The sequence below is a fragment of the Palaemon carinicauda genome, chromosome 8 (genome assembly GCF_036898095.1).
Source record: "Palaemon carinicauda isolate YSFRI2023 chromosome 8, ASM3689809v2, whole genome shotgun sequence".
Taxonomy (NCBI): domain Eukaryota; kingdom Metazoa; phylum Arthropoda; class Malacostraca; order Decapoda; family Palaemonidae; genus Palaemon; species Palaemon carinicauda.
The window spans coordinates 70,503,438-70,529,287 of NC_090732.1; the positions used below are offsets into that span (position 1 = coordinate 70,503,438).

The 25,850-nt window shown below is 38.5% G+C and overlaps 1 protein-coding gene across 1 annotated transcript in view; it reads right to left on the reverse strand.

The window, feature by feature from the left end:
• LOC137645747 (RWD domain-containing protein 1) overlaps positions 1-25,850 on the reverse strand; it is a 384,609-nt gene that overhangs the window by 100,557 nt on the left and 258,202 nt on the right. Inside the window, exon 3 of the mRNA XM_068378647.1 lies at positions 15,285-15,428. Coding sequence (XP_068234748.1) covers positions 15,285-15,428 — 144 coding nt within the window. The remainder of the gene's footprint in view (positions 1-15,284; positions 15,429-25,850) is intronic.

A 25,850-nucleotide genomic window follows, 5' to 3' on the forward strand; every position in this document is an offset into this window, starting at 1 on the left:
ACTTAGTTTTGTTAGAAAGTTTCAAAGATAACATATCCCCAGACATCAAATTATATATAGAAGATAGGCGTGAAACATCTGTTGCCGATGCTACGAGATTACCAGATGAGAACAGTCTCATACATGGTTTAAGTGGCAGTAAAAAGAAAAACAATCTTTTGTCAAGTAGGGCACAACATAGTAAAGGTAGTTCTAACAATAACGATATTAGGAACAGGGATTATTATTATTATTATTATTATTGTTACACATGTGGGAAGGAAGGTCATATTTCTCGGTACTGTAGGAGCCAATGGGCAGTCAGTAATTCAGAGATCATTTGTTACAATTGTAATAAGAAAGGGCATATAGCTAGGAATTGCACAGTAGAAAGTACGAATTTGAAGAAACCTGTGTCACTAGTTAATAATGTTTCTTCAGGAAGGAATAGTCTCTTGAAAGAAACTAGGAAACATTATGGTGAACTTTTGTCTGAAGGTTTAGTTTTTTCTGTTAAAGGAGGTGATTCAAGGGAAGTAGTCTTGCTTAGGGAAACAGGAGCGGCTGTATCACTCATTAGGAGAGAGAGTGTACCAAGGAATGTAATAATCAGCATGAAAGAAAGTTTTGCTAGGTGGGTTTCCGACACTTCTGTAGTTTGTCCTTTGTTAACCCTTTTACCCCCAGGCTATTTGGAAATTTCCAACCCTTAACCCCCAGGGGGTTATTTTTTTCCCAGCACATTTTTCAGTATATTTTTTTTAAATTACTCTAACAGCCTTAATTTTTGTCATAGAGAGGTCAGGTTGGTCTCATTTTCTTGGAAAATGCCTGAATTTTCTCAAAACATTATCAAAAATATGAAAAAAAAATTTTATAGCATTTTTTTGCAAGGACGTCCATGGGGGTAAAGGGATGGATTTTGTGAAACGTACCAGTACGTCGTTTGGAGGTAAAAGGGTTAAAGATGAAATTGAAAAGTTAGATAGTGACAGGAGATGAAAAATTAGCAGTCGTGGATACTTTGCCCGTAGACGGCGTTGACATTATTTTTGGAAATGATTTAACTAGCTCCAAGTGTGTGAATCCTATCTTAAGTGAAGTTCAAGTGCCTGAAATGATAGTAACTAGGTCAGGATTAGATACAGCTATTGACTACGGTCATAGGTTGTTCGAGGATTCAAACGTAGGTAATAGAGGCGGTGGTGATGATCTTAGCTTGAGTGTAGCTGAGGAAACCGACTCTATCAATGTTGACAATGTGAGCAGATATATTGATGTAGCTGTTGAAAGAAGTGATGTACAGATAGACAATGTAATAGGCCCAAGTAATAGCAGCTGTAGTGTTTCAGAAACTAGTATATTGGATAAGGATGAACTAGTTAAGATGCAGAGGGAAGACGAAACACTAACTCGAATTTTTGAATGTGAATTGGATGATGAACCTGAAAATGTTTGTAAGGAAACACTTAGTCTAAAAGAAAAACTTTCGTGTCGCTATGTTCGTCCTAAGACAGGTAGCAAAGAGGAGGTCATAGAGCAATTAGTAACCCCTAGGAAACTTTGTGAATCAATTTTGAAATTAGCACATGAAGAACAAGGACATTTAGGAGTAAATAAAACATTCAAGTGTATAAGTAAAACGTACTTTTGGCCTAAAATGAAAAGTGATGTGAAGAGATGTTTTAAGTTGTCACGAATATCAAATGGCTGACAAACCTAATCAAGTAATTTCCAGGGCTCCGTTATGTAATATTCCACCGGTAGCAGAACCTTCTGAGAATGTCATAATTGATATAGTAGGCCCTTTGCCCAGAAGTAAGAGAGGGAATATCTATCTATTAACAATCATTGATAGACTAACACAATATCCCGAAGCAATCCCAGTAAGAAATTGCAATGCAAATCCTGTAGTTGAACGCTTGCTGAACTATTTCTCTAAATTTGTACTTCCTTGCGTTATACAAAGTGATAATGGTAGCAATTTTGTATCAAAGTATTTCAGATATAAAATGAAAGAGTTAGGGATTAAACTTGTAACTTCCACCCTGTACCACCCTGAATCACAAGGAATTGTTGAACGTTTTCATCAAACGTTGAAAAGTTGCTTAAGGAAGTTGTGTAATAATTTTGAACATGATTGGGAAGAAAAGATACCTTTTGTCTTGTTGGCTTAACGATTAGCTCCTAATGACACTACGGGATTTAGTCCTTTTGATTTGTTGTTCGGTCACACCGCCAAAGGACCTTTAGAAATTTTAAAGTGTAAGTTAATGCTAGAAGAAGGTAGAAAGGATTACATACAGAATATCGAAGATCACAAAGAGGATTTAAGAAAAGCCTGGCAGTTAGCAAAAGAAAATGAGAGCAACCGTCAAGGGGAACTAAAAGGAAGTACGATCTTAAAGCTAAAGACAGAATTTTCCATGTGGGTGATAAAGTCTTAGTATTACTCCAGAAAGAAGATCCCTCATTATCTTATAAGTTCGAAGCTCCATTTCCTATCATAGATAAAAGGGGAAATTTGAATTACTTAATTGATATGGGTAGGCGTAGAGCTAATTGGTTGCACATCAACTTACTAAAGAAATATAATGAACGTCCAGTGCCAGTTGTAACCGTGTCGCAGAGAGAGATTACTTTTGAGAAGAACTCTGATGCTCTTAATAATTTCACGTTGTTTAATTCTAACTTAGAGGAAGAAAAAGCAAGGGAATTATTCAATGTGTTTTCAAATTATCCAGAAACTGTTAGTGATAAATTAGGTTTAACTAATCTTTTAGAACACGATATTGAGTTACAGGACACAAAACCCATTAGACAAAGTCCTTATCATTTAAGCCCAGAAAAAGCAAATTCAGTCCGACAGGAAATTAAGTATATGCTAGACAATGGTTTGATTGTTCCTAGCGAAAGTGACTGGTGTTCTCCAATAGTTCTTGTTAAGAAGGAAGATGGATCAGATAAGTTGTGTATTGATTTTAGAAAAGTGAATAGTGTTATGAAACTAAGTAATTTTCCCCTCCCCAGGATAGAAGATTATTTAGGTAGAATAGGAAATGCCAAGTTTATTTCTAAACTTGATTTGGCCAAAGTTTATTGGCAAGTACCTTTAAGTAGTCGAGCACAGAAAATATCTGCTTTCATAACACCTTTCGGTAGTTATGAACCCAAAGTTATGGCTTTTGGTCTAAGAAATGTAGCGAGTACTTTCCAAAGATTAATGAATAAAGTTTTAAATAGAAATGATAACTGTGTCATGTATTTGGATGATCTTGTAGTGTTTTCAGATACGTGGGAGCAACATTTACGCATTTTAGCTAAAGTATTAGCAGTCCTTGAGAAAGCAAAACTTGTTTCAAATCTGAAATGTGAATTCAGAAAAACCTGCGATCACATATTTGGGTCCTAAAGTGGGTCTAGGTAAGATTTGTCCAAAAGATGAGAACATAGAGGCTATCATCAACTTCCCAATCCCTACCAGTAAAAAAAAGGCAATGAGATTCATTGGAATGATTTCATATTTCCGCATATTTGTTCCTAATTTTTCAGAAATAAGTGTTCCAATAACTAATCTTTTCAAGTAAGGACAAAGTTTTGTATTTGATAATGAATGTATTGAAGCTTTCAATAAGTTAAAAGGCCATAATGATTCACGAGCCTGTACTAATGTTGCCCGATTTTAGCAAGGAATTTAATTTAGCGATAGATGCAAGTGATATTGGCATAGGAGGAGTTCTGTTGCAAGAAGTGAACGGGACTAAGCACCCTGTCGCTTATCATTCGAAGAAGTTAAATGAAGCACAGCAGAATTATTCAACTATTGAGAAGGAATTGTTTAGTTTAGTATCAACTTTACAACACATGACTCGCTTCAATTATAGCGCCGTATGGAAAATGATTACACCAGCAGAGTGTTCGGGAAGATACAATCAGAGAGGTGTGGTTTTAAGGAAAACCAATGAGGATGAAGAAAGGGGAAAATTTCCTTATATGGAATTGTCCATAGTTAGCCCCTCCCATACAAGGGTATATATACGACTTGACCCGTCGTTATTAACAACCACGAAGCGCCCTGACCTGAAATATCTACGTTCCTGAATCGACAACGTCTGCTGTGAAGAGTACCATCATTTAAGTATTATTTGTCTGCTTTATTGACTGTTCCCCTATTTGCTGAAGTGTAGTTTAATCAGATGATTTTCTTTGTTCAATTCTGCGCTTCACAAGTACCCAAATCAAGAAACATTGATCTTTGACTAGTTGTAAATAAAATTATGTATATATATATATATATATATATATATATATATATATATATATATATATATATATATATATATATATATATATATATATTTATATATATATATATATATATATATATATATATATATATATATATATATGTATATATATATATATATATATATATATATATATATATATATATATAAATATATATATATATATATATATATATATATATATATATATATATATATATATATATATATATATATATGTATATATATATATATATATTTATATATACATATATATATATATATATATATATATATATATATATATATATATATATATATATATATATATATATATATATATATATATATAATATATATATATATATATTTGTATTTATATTTTCATATATATATATATATATATATATATATATATATATATATATATATATATATATATATATATATAATGTATATATATATATATATACATATATATATATATATATATATATATATATATATATATATATATATATATATATATATATATATATATATATATATATATATATATATATATGTGAGTATAAACATATATATATATATATATACATATATATATATATATATATATATATATATATATATATATATATATAATGTGTGAGTGTATATAGATATATATATATATATATATATATATATATATATATATATATATATATATATATATATATATACCGGTATATATACTGGTATATATATATATATATATATATATATATATATATATATATATATATATATATATATATATATATATATATATATATATATATATAGATATATATATATATATATATATACATATATATATATATATATATATATATATTTCTACCTCATACTTGGGATTGAACGCTAGCCCCTTCTAATGAAAGGCCAGGACGAAACCAACCATGCCACGAGAGGCCATAAAGGAAATCGGAACCTGACGCTAGCCAGCTGTCCGAGGATTTACCTAGCGAGACATCAGTCTCTTACCAGCGAGTTTTACCCGATTTCCCGGCCCACCACGTGACACAATTGGTAGTAATTCATTCAAATTACCCCTAATGAGTCAATATGGATAAATATCAACACAACATCGTGTTCATATAGAAATAAATTTCTACCTCATACTTGGGATCGAACGCTAGCCACTTCTAATGAAAGGCCAGGTCGAAACCAACCATGCCACGAGAGGCCATAAAGGAAATCGGAACCTGACGCTAGCCAGCTGTCCGAGGATTTACCTAGCGAGACATCAGTCTCTTACCAGCGAGTTTTACCCGATTTCCCGGCCCACCAAGTGACACAATTGGTAGTAATTCATTCAAATTACCCCTAATGAGTCAATATGGATAAATATCAACACAACATCGTGTTCAAATAGAAATAAATTTCTACCTCATACTTGGGATTGAACGCTAGCCCCTTCTAATGAAAGACCAGGTCGAAACCAACCATGCCACGAGAGGCCATAAAGGAAATCGGAACCAGATGCTAGCCAGCTGTCCGAGGATTTACCTAGCGAGACATCAGTCTCTTACCAGCGAGTTTTACCCGATTTCCCGGCCCACCACGTGACACAATTGGTAGTAATTCATTCAAATTACCCCTAATGAGTCAATATGCATAAATATCAACACAACATCGTGTTCAAATAGAAATAAATTTCTACCTCATACTTGGGATCGAACGCTAGCCACTTCTAATGAAAGGCCAGGTCGAAACCAACCATGCCACGAGAGGCCATAAAGGAAATCGGAACCTGACGCTAGCCAGCTGTCCGAGGATTTACCTAGCGAGACATCAGTCTCTTACCAGCGAGTTTTACCCGATTTCCCGGCCCACCACATGACACAATTGGTAGTAATTCATTCAAATTACCCCTAATAAGTCAATATGGATAAAAATCAACACAACATCGTGTTCAAATAGAAATAAATTTCTACCTCATACTTGGGATCGAACGCTAGCCCCTTCTAATGAAAGGCCAGGTCGAAACCAACCATGCCACGAGAGGCCATAAAGGAAATCGGAACCTGACGCTAGCCAGCTGTCCGAGGATTTACCTAGCGAGACATCAGTCTCTTACCAGCGAGTTTTACCCGATTTCCCGGCCCACCACGTGACACAATTGGTAGTAATTCATTCAAATTACCCCTAATGAGTCAATATGGATAAATATCAACACAACATCGTGTTCAAATAGAAATAAATTTCTACCTCATACTTGTGATCGAACGCTAGCCCCTTCTAATGAAAGGCCAGGTCGAAACCAACCATGCCACGAAAGGCCATAAAGGAAATCGGAACCTGACGCTAGCCAGCTGTCCGAGGATTTACCTAGCGAGACATCAGTCTCTTACCAGCGAGTTTTACCCGATTTCCCGGCCCACCAAGTGACACAATTGGTAGTAATTCATTCAAATTACCCCTAATGAGTCAATATGGATAAATATCAACACAACATCATGTTCAAATAGAAATAAATTTCTACCTCATACTTGGGATTGAACGCTAGCCCCTTCTAATGAAAGACCAGGTCGAAATCAACCATGCCACGAGAGGCCATAAAGGAAATCGGAACCTGACGCTAGCCAGCTGTCCGAGGATTTAACTAGCGAGACATCAGTCTCTTACCAGCGAGTTTTACCCGATTTCCCGGCCCACCACGTGACACAATTGGTAGTAATTCATTCAAATTACCCCTAATGAGTCAATATGGATAAATATCAACACAACATCGTGTTCAAATAGAAATAAATTTCTACCTCATACTTGGGATCGAACGCTAGCCACTTCTAATGAAAGGCCAGGTCGAAACCAACCATGCCACGAGAGGCCATAAAGGAAATCGGAACCTGACGCTAGCCAGCTGTCCGAGGATTTACCTAGCGAGACATCAGTCTCTTACCAGCGAGTTTTACCCGATTTCCCGGCCCACCACGTGACACAATTGGTAGTAATTCATTCAAATTACCCCTAATGAGTCAATATGGATAAAAATCAACACAACATCGTGTTCAAATAGAAATAAATTTCTACCTCATACTTGGGATCGAACACTAGCCCCTTCTAATGAAAGGCCAGGTCGAAACCAACCATGCCACGAGAGGCCATAAAGGAAATCGGAACCTGACGCTAGCCAGCTGTCCGAGGATTTACCTAGCGAGACATCAGTCTCTTACCAGCGAGTTTTACCCGATTTCCCGGCCCACCACGAGACAATTGGTAGTAATTCATTCAAATTACCCCTAATGAGTCAATATGGATAAATATCAACACAACATCCTGTTCAAATAGAAATAAATTTCTACCTCATACTTGGGATCGAACACTAGCCCCTTCTAATGAAAGGCCAGGTCGAAACCAACCATGCCACGAGAGGCCATAAAGGAAATCGGAACCTGACGCTAGCCAGCTGTCCGAGGATTTACCTAGCGAGACATCAGTCTCTTACCAGCGAGTTTTACCCGATTTCCCGGCCCACAACGTGACACAATTGGTAGTAATTCATTCAAATTACCCCTAATGAGTCAATATGGATAAATATCAAAACAACATCGTGTTCAAATAGAAATAAATTTCTACCTCATACTTGGGATCGAACGCTAGCCCCTTCTAATGAAAGGCCAGGTCGAAACCAACCATGCCACGAGAGGCCATAAAGGAAATCGGAACCTGACGCTAGCCAGCTGTCCGAAGATTTACCTAGCGAGACATCAGTCTCTTACCAGCGAGTTTTACCCGATTTCCCGGCCCACCACGTGACACAATTGGTAGTAATTCATTCAAATTACCCCTAATGAGTCAATATGGATAAATATCAAAACAACATCGTGTTCAAATAGAAATAAATTTCTACCTCATACTTGGGATCGAACGCTAGCCCCTTCTAATGAAAGACCAGGTCGAAACCAACCATGCCACGAGAGGCCATAAAGGAAATCGGAACCTGACGCTAGCCAGCTGTCCGAGGATTTACCTAGCGAGACATCAGTCTCTTACCAGCGAGTTTTACCCGATTTCCCGGCCCACCACGTGACACAATTGGTAGTAATTCATTCAAATTACCCCTAATGAGTCAATATGGATAAATATCAACACAACATCGTGTTCAAATAGAAATAAATTTCTACCTCATACTTGGGATCGAACGCTAGCCAATTCTAATGAAAGGCCAGGTCGAAACCAACCATGCCATGAGAGGCCATAAAGGAAATCGGAACCTGACGCTAGCCAGCTGTCCGAGGATTTACCTAGCGAGACATCAGTCTCTTACCAGCGAGTTTTACCCGATTTTCCGGCCCACCACGTGACACAATTGGTAGTAATTCATTCAAATTACCCCTAATGAGTCTATATGGATAAAAATCAACACAACATCGTGTTCAAATAGAAATAAATTTCTACCTCATACTTGGGATCGAACACTAGCCCCTTCTAATGAAAGGCCAGGTCGAAACCAACCATGCCACGAGAGGCCATAAAGGAAATCGGAACCTGACGCTAGCCAGCTGTCCAAGGATTTACCTAGCGAGACATCAGTCTCTTACCAGCGAGTTTTACCCGATTTCCCGGCCCACCACGTGACAATTGGTAGTAATTCATTCAAATTACCCCTAATGAGTCAATATGCATAAATATCAACACAACATCGTGTTCAAATAGAAATAAATTTCTACCTCATACTTGGGATCGAACACTAGCCCCTTCTAATGAAAGACCAGGTCGAAACCAACCATGCCACGAGAGGCCATAAAGGAAATCGGAACCTGACGCTAGCCAGCTGTCCGAAGATTTACCTAGCGAGACATCAGTCTCTTACCAGCGAGTTTTACCCGATTTCCCGGCCCACCACGTGACACAATTGGTAGTAATTCATTCAAATTACCCCTAATGAGTCAATATGGATAAATATCAACACAACATCGTGTTCAAATAGAAATAAATTTCTACCTCATACTTGGGATCGAACGCTAGCCACTTCTAATGAAAGGCCAGGTCGAAACCAACCATGCCACGAGAGGCCATAAAGGAAATCGGAACCTGACGCTAGCCAGCTGTCCGAGGATTTTCTTAGCGAGACATCAGTCTCTTACCAGCGAGTTTTACCCGATTTCCCGGCCCACCACGTGACACAATTGGTAGTAATTCATTCAAATTACCGCTAATGAGTCAATATGGATAAAAATCAACACAACATCGTGTTCAAATAGAAATAAATTTCTACCTCATACTTGGGATCGAACGCTAGCCCCTTCTAATGAAAGGCCAGGTCGAAACCAACCATGCCACGAGAGGCCATAAAGGAAATCGGAACCTGACGCTAGCCAGCTGTCCGAGGATTTACCTAGCGAGACATCAGTCTCTTACCAGCTAGTTTTACCCGATTTCCCGGCCCACCACGTGACAATTGGTAGTAATTCATTCAAATTACCCCTAATGAGTCAATATGCATAAATATCAACACAACATCGTGTTCAAATAGAAATAAATTTCTACCTCATACTTGGGATCGAACGCTAGCCCCTTCTAATGAAAGGCCAGGTCGAAACCAACCATGCCACGAGAGGCCATAAAGGAAATCGGAACCTGACGCTAGCCAGCTGTCCGAGGATTTACCTAGCGAGACATCAATCTCTTACCAGCTAGTTTTACCCGATTTCCCGGCCCACCACGTGACACAATTGGTATAATTCATTCAAATTACCCCTAATGAGTCAATATGGATAAATATCAACACAACATCGTGTTCAAATAGAAATAAATTTCTACCTCATACTTGGGATCGAACGCTAGCCCCTTCTAATGAAAGACCAGGTCGAAACCAACCATGCCACGAGAGGCCATAAAGGAAATCGGAACCTGACGCTAGCCAGCTGTCCGAGGATTTACCTAGCGAGACATCAGTCTCTTACCAGCGAGTTTTACCCGATTCCCCGGCCCACCACGTGACACAATTGGTAGTAATTCATTCAAATTACCCCTAATGAGTCAATATGGATAAATATCAACACAACATCGTGTTCAAATATAAATAAATTTCTAACTCATACTTGGGATCGAACGCTAGCCACTTCTAATGAAAGACCAGGTCGAAACCAACCATGCCACGAGAGGCCATAAAGGAAATCGGAACCTGACGCTAGCCAGCTGTCCGAGGATTTACCTAGCGAGACATCAGTCTCTTACCAGCGAGTTTTACCCGATTTCCCGGCCCACCACGTGACACAATTGGTAGTAATTCATTCAAATTACCCCTAATGAGTCAATATGGATATATATCAACACAACATCGTGTTCAAATAGAAATAAATTTCTACCTCATACTTGGGATCGAACGCTAGCCCCTTCTAATGAAAGGCCAGGTCGAAACCAACCATGCCACGAGAGGCCATAAAGGAAATCGGAACCTGACGCTAGCCAGCTGTCCGAGGATTTACCTAGCGAGACATCAGTCTCTTACCAGCGAGTTTTACCCGATTTCCCGGCCCACCATGTGACAATTGGTAGTAATTCATTCAAATTACCCCTAATGAGTCAATATGCATAAATATCAACACAACATCGTGTTCAAATAGAAATAAATTTCTACCTCATACTTGGGATCGAACGCTAGCCCCTTCTAATGAAAGGCCAGGTCGAAACCAACCATGCCACGAGAGGCCATAAAGGAAATCGGAACCTGACGCTAGCCAGCTGTCCGAGGATTTACCTAGCGAGACATCAGTCTCTTACCAGCGAGTTTTACCCGATTTCCCGGCCCACCACGTGACAATTGGTAGTAATTCATTCAAATTACCCCTAATGAGTCAATATGCATAAATATCAACACAACATCGTGTTCAAATAGAAATAAATTTCTACCTCATACTTGGGATCGAACGCTAGCCCCTTCTAATGAAAGGCCAGGTCGAAACCAACCATGCCACGAGAGGCCATAAAGGAAATCGGAACCTGACGCTAGTCAGCTGTCCGAGGATTTACCTAGCGAGACATCAATCTCTTACCAGCTAGTTTTACCCGATTTCCCGGCCCACCACGTGACACAATTGGTAGTAATTCATTCAAATTACCCCTAATGAGTCAATATGGATAAATATCAACACAACATCGTGTTCAAATAGAAATAAATTTCTACCTCATACTTGGGATCGAACGCTAGCCCCTTCTAATGAAAGACCAGGTCGAAACCAACCATGCCACGAGAGGCCATAAAGGAAATCGGAACCTGACGCTAGCCAGCTGTCCGAGGATTTACCTAGCGAGACATCAGTCTCTTACCAGCGAGTTTTACCCGATTCCCCGGCCCACCACGTGACACAATTGGTAGTAATTTATTCAAATTACCCCTAATGAGTCAATATGGATAAATATCAACACAACATCGTGTTCAAATAGAAATAAATTTCTAACTCATACTTGGGATCGAACGCTAGCCACTTCTAATGAAAGACCAGGTCGAAACCAACCATGCCACGAGAGGCCATAAAGGAAATCGGAACCTGACGCTAGCCAGCTGTCCGAGGATTTACCTAGCGAGACATCAGTCTCTTACCAGCGAGTTTTACCCGATTTCCCGGCCCACCACGTGACACAATTGGTAGTAATTCATTCAAATTACCCCTAATGAGTCAATATGGATATATATCAACACAACATCGTGTTCAAATAGAAATAAATTTCTACCTCATACTTGGGATCGAACGCTAGCCCCTTCTAATGAAAGGCCAGGTCGAAACCAACCATGCCACGAGAGGCCATAAAGGAAATCGGAACCTGACGCTAGCCAGCTATCCGAGGATTTACCTAGCGAGACATCAGTCTCTTACCAGCGAGTTTTACCCGATTTCCCGGCCCACCATGTGACAATTGGTAGTAATTCATTCAAATTACCCCTAATGAGTCAATATGCATAAATATCAACACAACATCGTGTTCAAATAGAAATAAATTTCTACCTCATACTTGGGATCGAACGCTAGCCCCTTCTAATGAAAGGCCAAGTCGAAACCAACCATGCCACGAGAGGCCATAAAGGAAATCGGAACCTGACGCTAGCCAGCTGTCCGAGGATTTACCTAGCGAGACATCAATCTCTTACCAGCTAGTTTTACCCGATTTCCCGGCCCACCACGTGACACAATTGGTAGTAATTCATTCAAATTACCCCTAATGAGTCAATATGGATAAATATCAACACAACATCGTGTTCAAATAGAAATAAATTTCTACCTCATACTTGGGATCGAACGCTAGCCCCTTCTAATGAAAGACCAGGTCGAAACCAACCATGCCACGAGAGGCCATAAAGGAAATCGGAACCTGACGCTAGCCAGCTGTCCGAGGATTTACCTAGCGAGACATCAGTCTCTTACCAGCGAGTTTTACCCGATTTCCCGGCCCACCACGTGACACAATTGGTAGTAATTCATTCAAATTACCCCTAATGAGTCAATATGGATAAATATCAACACAACATCGTGTTCAAATAGAAATAAATTTCTAACTCATACTTGGGATCGAACACTAGCCACTTCTAATGAAAGACCAGGTCGAAACCAACCATGCCACGAGAGGCCATAAAGGAAATCGGAACCTGACGCTAGCCAGCTGTCCGAGGATTTACCTAGCGAGACATCAGTCTCTTACCAGCGAGTTTTACCCGATTTCCCGGCCCACCACGTGACACAATTGGTAGTAATTCATTCAAATTACCCCTAATGAGTCAATATGGATATATATCAACACAACATCGTGTTCAAATAGAAATAAATTTCTACCTCATACTTGGGATCGAACGCTAGCCCCTTCTAATGAAAGGCCAGGTCGAAACCAACCATGCCACGAGAGGCCATAAAGGAAATCGGAACCTGACGCTAGCCAGCTGTCCGAGGATTTACCTAGCGAGACATCAGTCTCTTACCAGCGAGTTTTACCCGATTTCCCGGCCCACCACGTGACACAATTGGTAGTAATTCATTCAAATTACCCCTAATGAGTCAATATGGATAAATATCAACACAACATCGTGTTCAAATAGAAATAAATTTCTACCTCATACTTAATGGCCTCTCGTGGCATGGTTGGTTTCGACCTGGCCTTTCATTAGAAGGGGCTAGCGTTCGATCCCAAGTATGAGGTAGAAATTTATTTCTATTTGAACACGATGTTGTGTTGATATTTATGCATATTGACTCATTAGGGGTAATTTGAATGAATTACTACCAATTGTGTCACGTGGTGGGCCGGGAAATCGGGTAAAACTCGCTGGTAAGAGACTGATGTCTCGCTAGGTAAATCCTCGGACAGCTGGCTAGCGTCAGGTTCCGATTTCCTTTATGGCCTCTCGTGGCATGGTTGGTTTTGACCTGGCCTTTCATTAGAAGGGGCTAGCGTTCGATCCCAAGTATGAGGTAGAAATTTATTTCTATTTGAACAGGATGTTGTGTTGATATTTATCCATATTGACTCATTAGGGGTAATTTGAATGAACTACTACCAATTGTGTCACGTGGTGGGCCGGGAAATCGGGTAAAACTCGCTGGTAAGAGACTGATGTCTCGCTAGGTAAATCCTCGGACAGCTGGCTAGCGTCAGGTTCCGATTTCCTTTATAGCCTCTCGTGGCATGGTTGATTTCGACCTGGCCTTTCATTAGAAGGGGCTAGCGTTCGATCCCAAGTATGAGGTAGAAATTTATTTCTATTTGAACACGATGTTGTGTTGATATTTATCCATATATATATATATATATATATATATATATATATATATATATATATATATATATATATATATATATATATATATATATATATATATATATATATATATATATATATACATATATTTATAGAGAAGCTCGTTGTCCGGGGAAGTGCAGAGACTGGACGTTCTTGGTGACAAATTAACCTAGGATCTTCCTCCAAAGAGGGAGGATTCTGCTGGGATTGCTCTGAAAAGAAAAAGGATATGGTAGACCTCTCTCCTCTAGGGTTTGCCCAAAGGTTAGCAGACCACCACTCTCACTCAAATGGCACCAGAAAAGCCAAAGGAGAAGTCAGAAAGAGGATTACTGGGGATGGAAGAATCCGACATGGACTTCGACTTAAAGGATGGCCCCAACGCCAAAGATTCCCTCTTAGGTTCCTACTTCCTAAGCCAGACGTACCTCATCCACTGGGAGGATGGCCATGTCCTACAACAGTCACACGGAGAAACTTAGGAGCATGTACTCCCTCCGCACTGAGGACACAACAGATGAGGATCTACTTCCAAGGGACTCATAAAAGTACAAGAGGTCTTAGGCAATACTCCCAGACATTTCTGCATAAGAGGAGGTATCCTTGAAGTAACAATCACTCAGAAACACACCAGATTAAGCAAAAGAAAATATTAGGAAGCATTAAGAAAATCTGCCAACGCCAGAGCTCCAGCCAGTAAGAGGTGCGTTCTCACTGATGGCTGAGTTTTAAGTAAGTCGTCAGAGAGCCAGCAGAGGAGCAGTTGCTTCCTTGCTACCAGCAGGTAATTACCGCCCTATTGTCACTCCTCATCTTAATCTTTAACTGCCGTATCCCAGCTTCACTGTTTTCTATCTCCTATAAGTAAAGGACAATCGTTTGTATTCATGAAGGAATAAACAAGCATTCATTGAGACATCAGTATGATAAGGTGCATCTCATTTACCAACACCACTTAATACCATTTATCAAAAGTCCTTACATGATTTGTGTTTTGAAAACTATGCATGCTGCTTGGGCTACATATCTAGTGAGAAACTTTTGATGGCTGACTGCCTGTATTGCAGTATTACAAAGCATTATGGAACCTGTCAGTAACAAACACAAAATCTGTGAATGTAGGATACAGTAGGATAACACAACACAGAGTTACTTAAAAATAACAATGAGAGAGAGAGAGAGAGAGAGAGAGAGAGAGAGAGAGAGAGAGAGAGAGAGAGAGAGAGAGAGAGACTTACCCTGTCTGCTTCTTCTTGCTCTACTTTTTTCCGTTCTAGCTCTTCCTTAGCAGACCGTGCTATACTCTCCATATGATTTGTGAGCCATTCTAATGCGTAAGACACCAGCGTAAAGACCATTACCATCCCAAGATTTTCTTCACACTGAAATTTTAAAATAAATTCATACGAAAATTACATTATCAAAATTCAGGAATGCTTAAATCATTACTGTACTAAAAACTAAAAACTGTAAAACTATATTAAGCAACCAAAAATAAGAACATACAATACTGTAGTGCATTAGAAAAGAAAAATATATAAATGTAGCAGGACAGGATTATTACTACTAGCTAAACTTCAACCCTAGTTGGAAAAGCAGGATGCTATAAGCTCAAGGGCTCCAAGAGGGAAAATAACCCAGTGAGGAAAGTATATAAATGAAAAGAATAGTGTGCCTGAGTGTACCCTGAAACAAGATAACTCTAATAATAGACAGTGGAAAACCTTGGTACAAAGGCTATGGCACTACCAAAGACTTGAGAACAATGGATTGATTTTGGAGTGTCCTTCTCCTAGAAGAGCTGCTTACCATAGTTTAAGAGTCTCTTCTACAGTAGTATCTAAAATAAAATTCAATAGACAGATGCCATACCACTACCGTGTATACTATCCCATTCTATATGCATTTTGTACTTGAAATATATTTCCTGAGAGCAACATGTGACACATTCCTCACATCAGTTATTTAAAACAATGTTCAGTAGTCTGGAAAGACTACCTAGAACACAATCAAAATTTAGCACAATCTTGAAAGGGAATACATCTTGATATACCTGGAGTGATGGAATAACTAATGATTCGGAAACTGGTAATGTGCTACTTACCAATACTACCCCCTAGATTGTTCCATTACTTTACTGGCGACAAGTATACAGTATTTTATAAGAAAAAAAAAATGGAAGAAATATTTGATAAATTTTACGGGTAAATGTCAACAAAATGAGATTCTGGAGAAGCATTATAAAAATGAGGTGAGTATAGCAATATAAAAAAAATTATCAAAATTCTTTTCTTGTTTTGTAGTTACAAAAAAAAAAATACCCTGCATGAATCTATAACTTTAAGCCTATGTTGACTATATTTTTACATAATAAATACGACAAATTTCATATAATTTGTATTTTTCTTAGCTATACACATGCGAGTCATTTATATGGGATTACTTCGGGTTTCATTTTCTACGGCATGAGAATCAAAAAGAAATCTGCACATGTTGCCTTGCTAGGCAACTGCTGCAAGACACATCCCACTTGTATCAAGCGAGAAATCTGCACATTAAGTCATGTTGCCTTGCTAGGCAACTGCTGCAAGACGCATCCCACTTGTATCAAGCGAGAAATCTGCACATTAAGTCATGTTGCCTTGCTAGGCAACTGCTGCAAGACGCATCCCACTTGTATCAAGCGCTTACTCATGAAACACTTCCGGTTAAGACTTGTGGGTAGGCTGAGGAAGGATCATTGGTAAATGACTCAGGTTTGTATAGCTATGAAATTTATAAATCATATCAAATTTGTAGTTCATTCTTACGTGGATACAAATTTCTGAGTCCTTTATATGGAGAGTATTCCTTAGGTGGGAAGAAGTCTACATGAATGTAGGTCTGCTCTTCCCTCTCAAGATACAATTACTATAGGAACTGCAAGATATCAACGTGAATTATTTGTAAAAGGAGCAGCTGGCTTGTACAAGGCAGGGCTTTCTGTCCCATACTAGAATGAATGAATGAATGATTTGAAGTTCTCTAGCATCCTGACATCAAAGGTCATTGACGCCGGTATCGTTTATTATAAATAAAGATTAAAAGAATATTCAATTAAAACCAGAAAACTAAATATGATATAAAACCTAAATAGCATTAAAAAGACCTGCTTCTGATATAAATTTAAAAATGAAGGTAGCATTGTACGACACATCATGTCTAAGAATCTTGACAAGGATGACCCTGCCATCCTCACCTCCAGCCTCAAATAGATATCTATTTCTTAAGTTATTATAATTGGGGCACTCGGTCAACAAATGCCTCACTGTTAAAGGTGCTAAACAGTCGTTGCAATACAGTTGGTGTTGGCCCTTCAGCAGAAACTTGTGTGTCAAATGAGTGTAACCAATAAGGAGACGACAAAGAGACGTCTCCCATTTTCGGGGCATCATGTTATACCTCCAAGGAGATATAACATTCGTTACTTCTCTCATTTTATTGCCATCTAGAGTATCCCAGTGCTGTTGCCATTTATTAAAAAACAAATCAGATGCAGCATTCTTTGCCAGTAAATCTGCCTTCTCATTCCCAGACACACCTACATGTGCTGGAAACCAACAAAATCGAACCATTATACCTCTCCATCCAATAATAAAAAGCCATTCTAAAATCTTCAAAACTAGAGGGATACTAGAATTAAAAACTTCTAAAGCTTGGACACTCCTTGCATCACTAAAAATGGTAAAATTACCGTTCTTCTCCAACGCTATTTTCTCAATAGCGGTTAGTATGCCATACAGTTCGGCAGTAAATATAGAAGCTGTTAGAGGAAGTGCACCTCTACAATTAAAACCATTACTATGTACTCCAAATCCAATGCCAGCATCAGATTTGGAGCCATCAGTATATATAAAAGTCAGTCCCCTATGTTCTGCAACATGTTCCACAAAAAAGAGACCTGGACTCTAAGTCAAGTCATATTCTTCTTAACTCCAATAAAGTATTTACAAAAAGATACCTTGTAATTTCTCTGGAGGTGTTGATACCTTGAATGGAAGCACTTTAATTCTAATTATATCAAGCCTTTAATAATTGTTTCACCCGAAAGCCATAAGGTTGAGGAGATTCTGGGTGCAACTCAAGTATGTTGAGTGCCTTACAAGGCTTGCAGTCTAAAAGGCTAAAGAATTAGGGAGTCTTTGCAATCTAAACCAATACCAAATAATAGAAGAAATTCAGTAAAGGTCTAGTAACTCTCCAGCATCAACAAGGAGACTTGGGATAGGCGAGGTTCTCAACGCTCCTGTGGACAATCTAATACCAGCATGATGTATTGAATCTAATATCATTAATCAGCTAGGGATGGCTGAGGAGTATACTTCACATCCAGTTAGCATCAAGCTCACTTTCCTGTTAGACATACAATTATGGGGGACTGTTCATGAATTAGGAGCTTAAGTTCTTCATATTTGGCCCTTAAACTCAGACAATTCCATTACAAAATGGAGGAAAAAACTATGGATTATTTCTGGAAGACATCTTGAATGAGGGCTTCCCATTAACAGTTTTTAATCTAACATATATTACCTGTAGGTTTCTTCAAAGATGGTCTTGATATGTTGGGTTTTACGTTTGTGTTTTTCTTTGTGTCCTTTTGATCTATTTGTTGAGGTGGATGGTGGACCTCAACTTGATTTTTTTATTTATTCAGTATATCTTCTGGTTCATTAGAAATATCTACAGACAATCCATCAAATTTATTTGATGTCATAACTTTAATGTTTCTAATGGAGGGGAGTGAGAGAGATGGAGGGGAGCGAGAGAGATGGAGGGGAGCGAGAGAGATGAAGGTCTCTCTCTTTTACGATTAATAAATGGTGGGATTCTAGGTTTTTGCACCTCTCCCACTACAGGTGCATCAGGTAAGTTGGTTTTAAGGGGAACCTCCATGAAATCAGGCAAGGACATGGCGTGAGAGAGGTTTGTACTAGTTTTTGTAATGGGGGAGAAAGGCTGTACAGATATGGGCAATGCCCTAGTGTTAATACACCGTGGTAAAGCCTCAGGAGGTAATATGCTTATCTCGTCATTTGACATTTTATCAGATGATTTATTTCTTTTTCTAAAGCTATTGGCAGTACTAGGTTGGTTTGATTTTAATGCCTTAGCACATGTATTTGATTTACAGTATTTAATAGTCTTTTGGCAGGTCCCACACTTATATGGTCTAAATTCAATTTGTTAACAGCAGCCTCCTCCAAATTATACAGCTCGCAGCTCTTGTATGTAGATTTATGATTTGAGTTGCAGTTTAAACACCTGGCTCCAAGTGCACATTCTCCATGGTAAGATTTGGAGCAAATACCACATATTTTATAATTTTTACAAACTTTAGACGGGCGCCGAAATTTAAAACAATTAAAGCATTGCAGTGCCTTCTGCTTGAATGGTCTTACTTTAACCATTTCGTTTTCAATAATAATATGGAAAGGTATATCAGCATCCTGGAACGTAAAGATTAAAATTGATGTACCTTGGACTTTGTGAACTTTCCATACATTTAGTGGGCACATGGCCAGCATCTCCTCCTCTGTAAATTCATACAGATCTCTTTTAAAAACTACTCCCCTTCCATAGCTAAAATTTAGGTGGGGTTTGACATCTAACTTGATATCATCATTAGTTTTTATGTCGGACAGTATTACAGACCGTGTACTTGATTTGGCATAGATAAGGAAACTATTTTTTCCAAAACAAGATATATCGCCTGGTACAATAGTTCCTACTTTTTTTCTGAATTAATTTGCATATTTTAAAATAATTCCCTTTGATTCAGCTATAACCCACATTAGTGGTTTTGTCTTTCTCTGGGAAGGCATAACTAAATCCACGTCTTTTGCCAACCAATTGGTGGGCCTATATATATCCAAAGCCCTTGGTATCTTATCGCAGAGAGTTTTTATTGCACTAAATGCTTTGTCATAACTACTGTAAGATATCCATGAATCCCATTTATCATCATCAAGTTTCATCCTTATTTCTCTTATACATCCATAGCACTCAAATGCTTTATATAATCATCATAGTTTGTCTCTATTGGAATTTGGGTAACATGAAGGATTTGAAGTTTCTTTGTGTTACCCAAAATACTCAATTTTGGAATATCAGTAGAATGGTCCTTTCCTGTTCTGAGGTCATCAACAGAACTTTCCATACTCAAATTATCGGTCGTCGTCAACAGTGCCTGAGGGGAATCAGCATATCTAGGGGATGGGGAGTCAGTGTTTGAAGGGTCCATAGATAAGTGTGGGATTTTCCTCTTTGTTTTTTAATGGCTGTTTTGTTGGTTTACCAGCTTGAAATTGATTGATTTAAAGTTTTCAGGCATCCTGACATCTGAGGTCATTGACGCCGGTAACAATTAACTTATGTATACAAAAATAAAAAATAAAATAAAATAAAAAATAAAAGAGTATTCAATTAAAATCATAAAAGTTGAATGTCATAAAAGTTAAATAATTTTCAGAAGACCTGCTTCTGAAATAAATCTAAAAATGCCACTTGCATGGTAGGACACATCATTTCCAAGAATCTTGGCAAGGATGAACCTGCCACCCTCACCTCGAGCCTCAAACAAATATCTATTCCTTAAGTTGTTATAATTGGGGCATTCAGTCAACAAATGCCTCACTGTTAAAGGTACTAAACAGTCGTCACAATACGGTCGCTGTTGGCCCTTCAGCAGAAACTCATGTGTCAACCGAGTGTGACCAATACGGAGACGACAAAGAGACGTCTCCCATTTTCGGGGCATCATATTATACCTCCAAGGATATATGACATTTGTTACCTCTCGCATTTTATTCGCATCTAGGGTATCCCATTGCTGTTGCCATTTATTGCAAACCAATTTCTTGATGTCAGGTAAGAAATCATTACAGGCAATGGGATACCTTCTTGGCAGCAACTCGGATGCAGCATTCTTAGCCAGTGAATCTGCCTTCTCATTCCCACACACACCTACATGTGCTGGAACCCAACAAAATTGAACTGTTATACCTCTCCGTCCAATAATAAAAAGCCATTCTAAAATCTTTAAAACTAGAGGGTTATTAGAATTAAAAACTTCCATAGCTTGAAGGACACTCCTTGCATCACTAAAAATTGTAAAATTACCCTCCTTCTCCAATGCTATTTTCTCAACAGCGGTTAATATGCCATACAGTTCGGCAGTAAATATGGAAGCGGTCAGAGGAAGTGCACCTCTACAATTAAAACTATTACTATGTACCCCAAATCCAACGCCAGCATCAGATTTGGAGCCATCAGTATAGATAAAAGTTGATCCTCTATGTTTTTTAACATGTTCATTAAAAAGAGACCTGGCTTCTAGGTCTGACATATTCTTCTTATCTCCTATAAAATATTTACAAAAAGATATCTCTGGTAACTTCCATGGAGGCGTTGATGATATCTTGAATGGAAGTACCTTACATCTAATTATATCCAGACTGTTTAATAACTGTTTCACCCGAAAGCCATAGGGTTGAGGAGATTTTGGGTGCATTTCAAAGTATGTTGGGTGCCTTACAAGGCTTGCAGTCTGGAAGGCTAAAGAATTAGGGAGTCTTTGCAATCTAAACCAATACCGAAGGATAGAAGACATCCGGTAAAGGTCTAGTGGTAACTCTCCAGCATCAACAAGGAGACTTGGGATAGGTGATGTTCTGAATGCTCCCGTGGACAATCTAATACCTGCATGATGTATTGAATCTAATATTTTCAACCGGCTTGGGGTGGCTGAAGAGTATACCTCACAACCATAACTAATTTTGGAAAAAATCAAGGCCTTGTATAATTTTAAAATAGTATTGCGGTCTGCCCCCCATGATGTATGGGACAATACTTTTAAAATATTCAGAGCTTCAACACATTTTGCTTTTAGTGCTTTTAGGTGAGAAACCCATGTAAGTCTACAGTCAAATATCAAACCTAAAAATTTGGTTTCCGATACACATGGTATCCGTTGACCTTTAATGTATATATCCGGGTCTGGATGTGCTCCCCGTATACGACAGAAATGTACAATAGTAGTTTTACTTGTTGAGAACTTAAATCCATTCATATCGGCCCACTGGATAATTTTGTCAATTGAGAGCTGTAGTTTTCTCTCAACCGTTGCCATTCTGGCTCCAGCAAATGATATTGAGAGATCATCCACAAATAATGTTGGGAGAACATCCTGGGGAATGGCTGAGGATATCCCATTAATTGCTAGTGCAAAAAGGGTTACACTCAGCACACTTCCCTGAGGAACTCCTTCTTCCTGGCACTTACTCTCTGATAAAGCTTCCCCAACTCTCACTTGAAAAACTCTATGTGAAAGAAATGCCTGAATAAATAGTGGCAGCTCTCCTCTCAATCCGATTTCATGAATGGTTTTAAGTATACCATATCTCCATGTGGTATCATATGCCTTTTCAAGGTCAAAAAATACTGTAACATGGTGCTGTTTGGAAGCAAAGGCTTCACAAATAGAAGACTCAAGTCGTATCAACACATCAGTCGTTGAGTGCATTTTTCGGAATCCACATTGAATCGGTGATAAAATACCTTTCTTTTCAAGGTACCATATCAGCCTTGCATTGACCATCTTCTCCATGATTTTACATAAACAAGATGTCAATGCAATAGGACGATAGGTTGCTGCTAAAAACTTGTCTTTACCGGGTTTTAAAAAGGCTAAAATAATGGCTAGTTCCCAAACACTTGGGTAACTATGATCATGCCATATTCTATTAATAATGCTTAAAATAAATAGCTTTGTATTAAAATGTACATGTTTAATCATTGCATATGGAATTCCATCGGGTCCAGGGGCTGTATCGTTGCAATGAGCAAGTGCGGAATCAAATTCTCTTTCAGTGAAAGGAGAATTATAACTCTTTTCTCTTCTTGTTCCAAAATCTAAAATTTTCTTTTCTTCAACGCTCCTATACTGGTGACCAGGGGCTCCTACACACTTGCTGGATACATTTGAAAAATGACTAGCCAGGGCATTGCTAACATCATTTGCTTCAGTTACATACTGACCATTCACCTTCAACACTGGTGGTGGGTTGGGGGTGAATTTGCCAGCTATCTTTTTTACTTTCCTCCACACAGAAGATGGTGGTGTTCTACTGTTAATGGAGGAAACAAAAGACATCCATGACTGGCGCCTTGCTTCTTTCATGGCACGACGGAACTGTGCTCTACATTTCTTGTACATAATTAAATTCTCATCGGTTCGGAGTCTACGCAATCGTGTTAGAGATCTTCTTGTGGCTCTGTGGAGGGCAGTTAGTTCTGAAGACCCCCACGGGACTGGTCGTCGTTTGAATAACCCTGTTGTTTTGGGAATTGAATTGACTCCTGCTGTATGGAGAGTTCCATTCAGTAAGTCTATGGCATCATCGATATTTTCAACCTGTTCAGCATCCCCCTCAATTTCGCTTAGCTCACGAAACTTTTCCCAGTCCGCCTTGTCAAGATTCCATCGTGGCGATCTCTGTAAAGGTGGACCATTGTTGGTGTTTATAATGATTGGTGCATGATCACTAGTATGCCAATCATCTAATGTCCTCCAATCAAAATCAAGAAGACAGTTAGAGCTTGCAATTGAAAGGTCAATGCATGACAAGGTACCTGTCTGAACATGGAAGTGTGTGGGCTCTCCTGTATTAAGGAGTCCCACATCCTCATTCTCCACAATTGATGAGATAATATTGCCCCTTGTGTTTGCTAGGATATCACCCCATAAAGGATGTCTACCATTCATATCTCCCAGTAAGAGAAATGGTTGAGGGAGTTGTTGAATGACCTCTGCTAAGTCATCATATAAAATAATATCATTTGGAGGTAAGTACAGAGAGCAAATTGTATATTTTCTCCCTATATCAATTTGTACAACAACTGCCTGCAGGGTTGTACGTATAGACATAGGTATTTGGGGAACATCTCGACGAATGTATACAAGACTTCCGCCATGGCTCCCTGATTGTTGATTATATGGTGTTCTATAGCTAACATACTCTCGAGGACTAGGAGTGTTAGAATCAAGCATACTTTCCTGTAGACATACAATTATGGGGGAATGCTCATGAATTAGGAGCTTAAGTTCTTCATATTTGGCCCTCAAACCCTGACAGTTCCATTGCAAAATGGAGGAGAAAACTATGGATTATTTCTGGAAGACATCTTGGATGAGGTCTTCCCATTAGTAGTTTTTAATCTAACATTATTACCTGTAGGTTTCTTCAGAGGTGGTCTTGTTATAATGGGTTTTATGTTTGTGTTTTTCTTTGCATCCTTTTGATCTATTTGTTGAGGTGGATGGTGGACCTCAACTTGAATTTCTGATTTATTCAGTTTATCTTCTGGTCCATTAGAAACATCAACAGACAAAACATCAAATTTATTTGATGTCATAACCTTGACGTTTCTAATGGAGGGTGGAGAGAGAGAAGGAGGTCTCTCTCTTTTCCTATTTATCAGTGGTGAGGATTTACCAGGTTTTTGCACCTTCCCTACCACAGGTGCACCTGGTAACTTTGTTTCGGGTGGAACTTCCATCAAATCAGGCAAGGACATGGCCTGAGAGAGGTTAGCACTATTGTTGGTAATGGGGGATGAAGTTTGTATAGAAGTGGGCAGTGTTGCAGTTTTAATACACAGTGGTAAAGCCTTGGAAGGCAATATGCTTACCTTGTCACGTAAAACTCTACTATCATTAAATGATGTATTTCCTTTTTGGGAATTACTGGCAGCACTATGTGGGTTCGATGTCTCCTGTGGTATATTTTCTCTTGATTTCAGTGCATTTGCATAGCTGTTTGGTTTTTTCAGTAGTCTTTTGGCGTGTCCTACACTTATGTGTTCTACACTGGATTTGTTGAGGGCTGCTTCTTCAAACTTATAAATCTCGCAGCTCCTGTCAGTGGATTTATGGTTTGAATTGCAATTCAAACAGCTGGGCTCAAGTGTACACTCTCCATGATAGGGACTGGCACAGATGCTACACATTTTTTCATTTTTACAAACTTTAGAGGGATGTCCAAATTTGAAACATTTGAAGCATTGTAAGGGCTTTTGTTTAAAAGGTCGAACTTTTATTCTTTCATTTTCAATATCGATGTGGAAAGGCACATCAGCATCCTGGAAAGTAAGGATAATCATTGACGTCCCAGGAATCTTATGGACTTTCCACACTGTTAATGGGCACATGGCTAGTATTTCCTCTTCTGTAAATTCGTAAAGATCTTTATTGAAGACTACTCCCCTTCCATAACTAAAGTTTAGGTGGGGTTTGACATCTAACATATCCTCATCACTGTTTGTCGTAAAGTTAGACAGTATTACTGATTGCGTGAATGATTTAGCATGGATTAGGAAGCTATTTTTCCCAAAGCGAGATATATCACCAGGTGCAATGGTTCCTACCTTTTTCTGAATTAGTTTGCTAATTTTAAAATAATTCCCATTACTCCCTTTAGGCTCGGCAACAAGCCACATTGGTGGTTTCGGCTTTCTTTGGGGGAGCATAGTTAAATCTATATCTTTCTCAAACCAGTCAGCAGGTCTATATACATCCAAGCTGTTTGGTATCTTATCACATAGGGCACCCATGACATTTAGGTTATTAATTTTGATATCATTGATGTTACATATTGCATTGAATGCTTCTTCATGATTATTATAAGTTATCCATGAATGCCATTTTTCATTTTCAAGTTTCATTCTAATTTCTTTTATCATTCCATAGCATCTAAATGCTTTATATA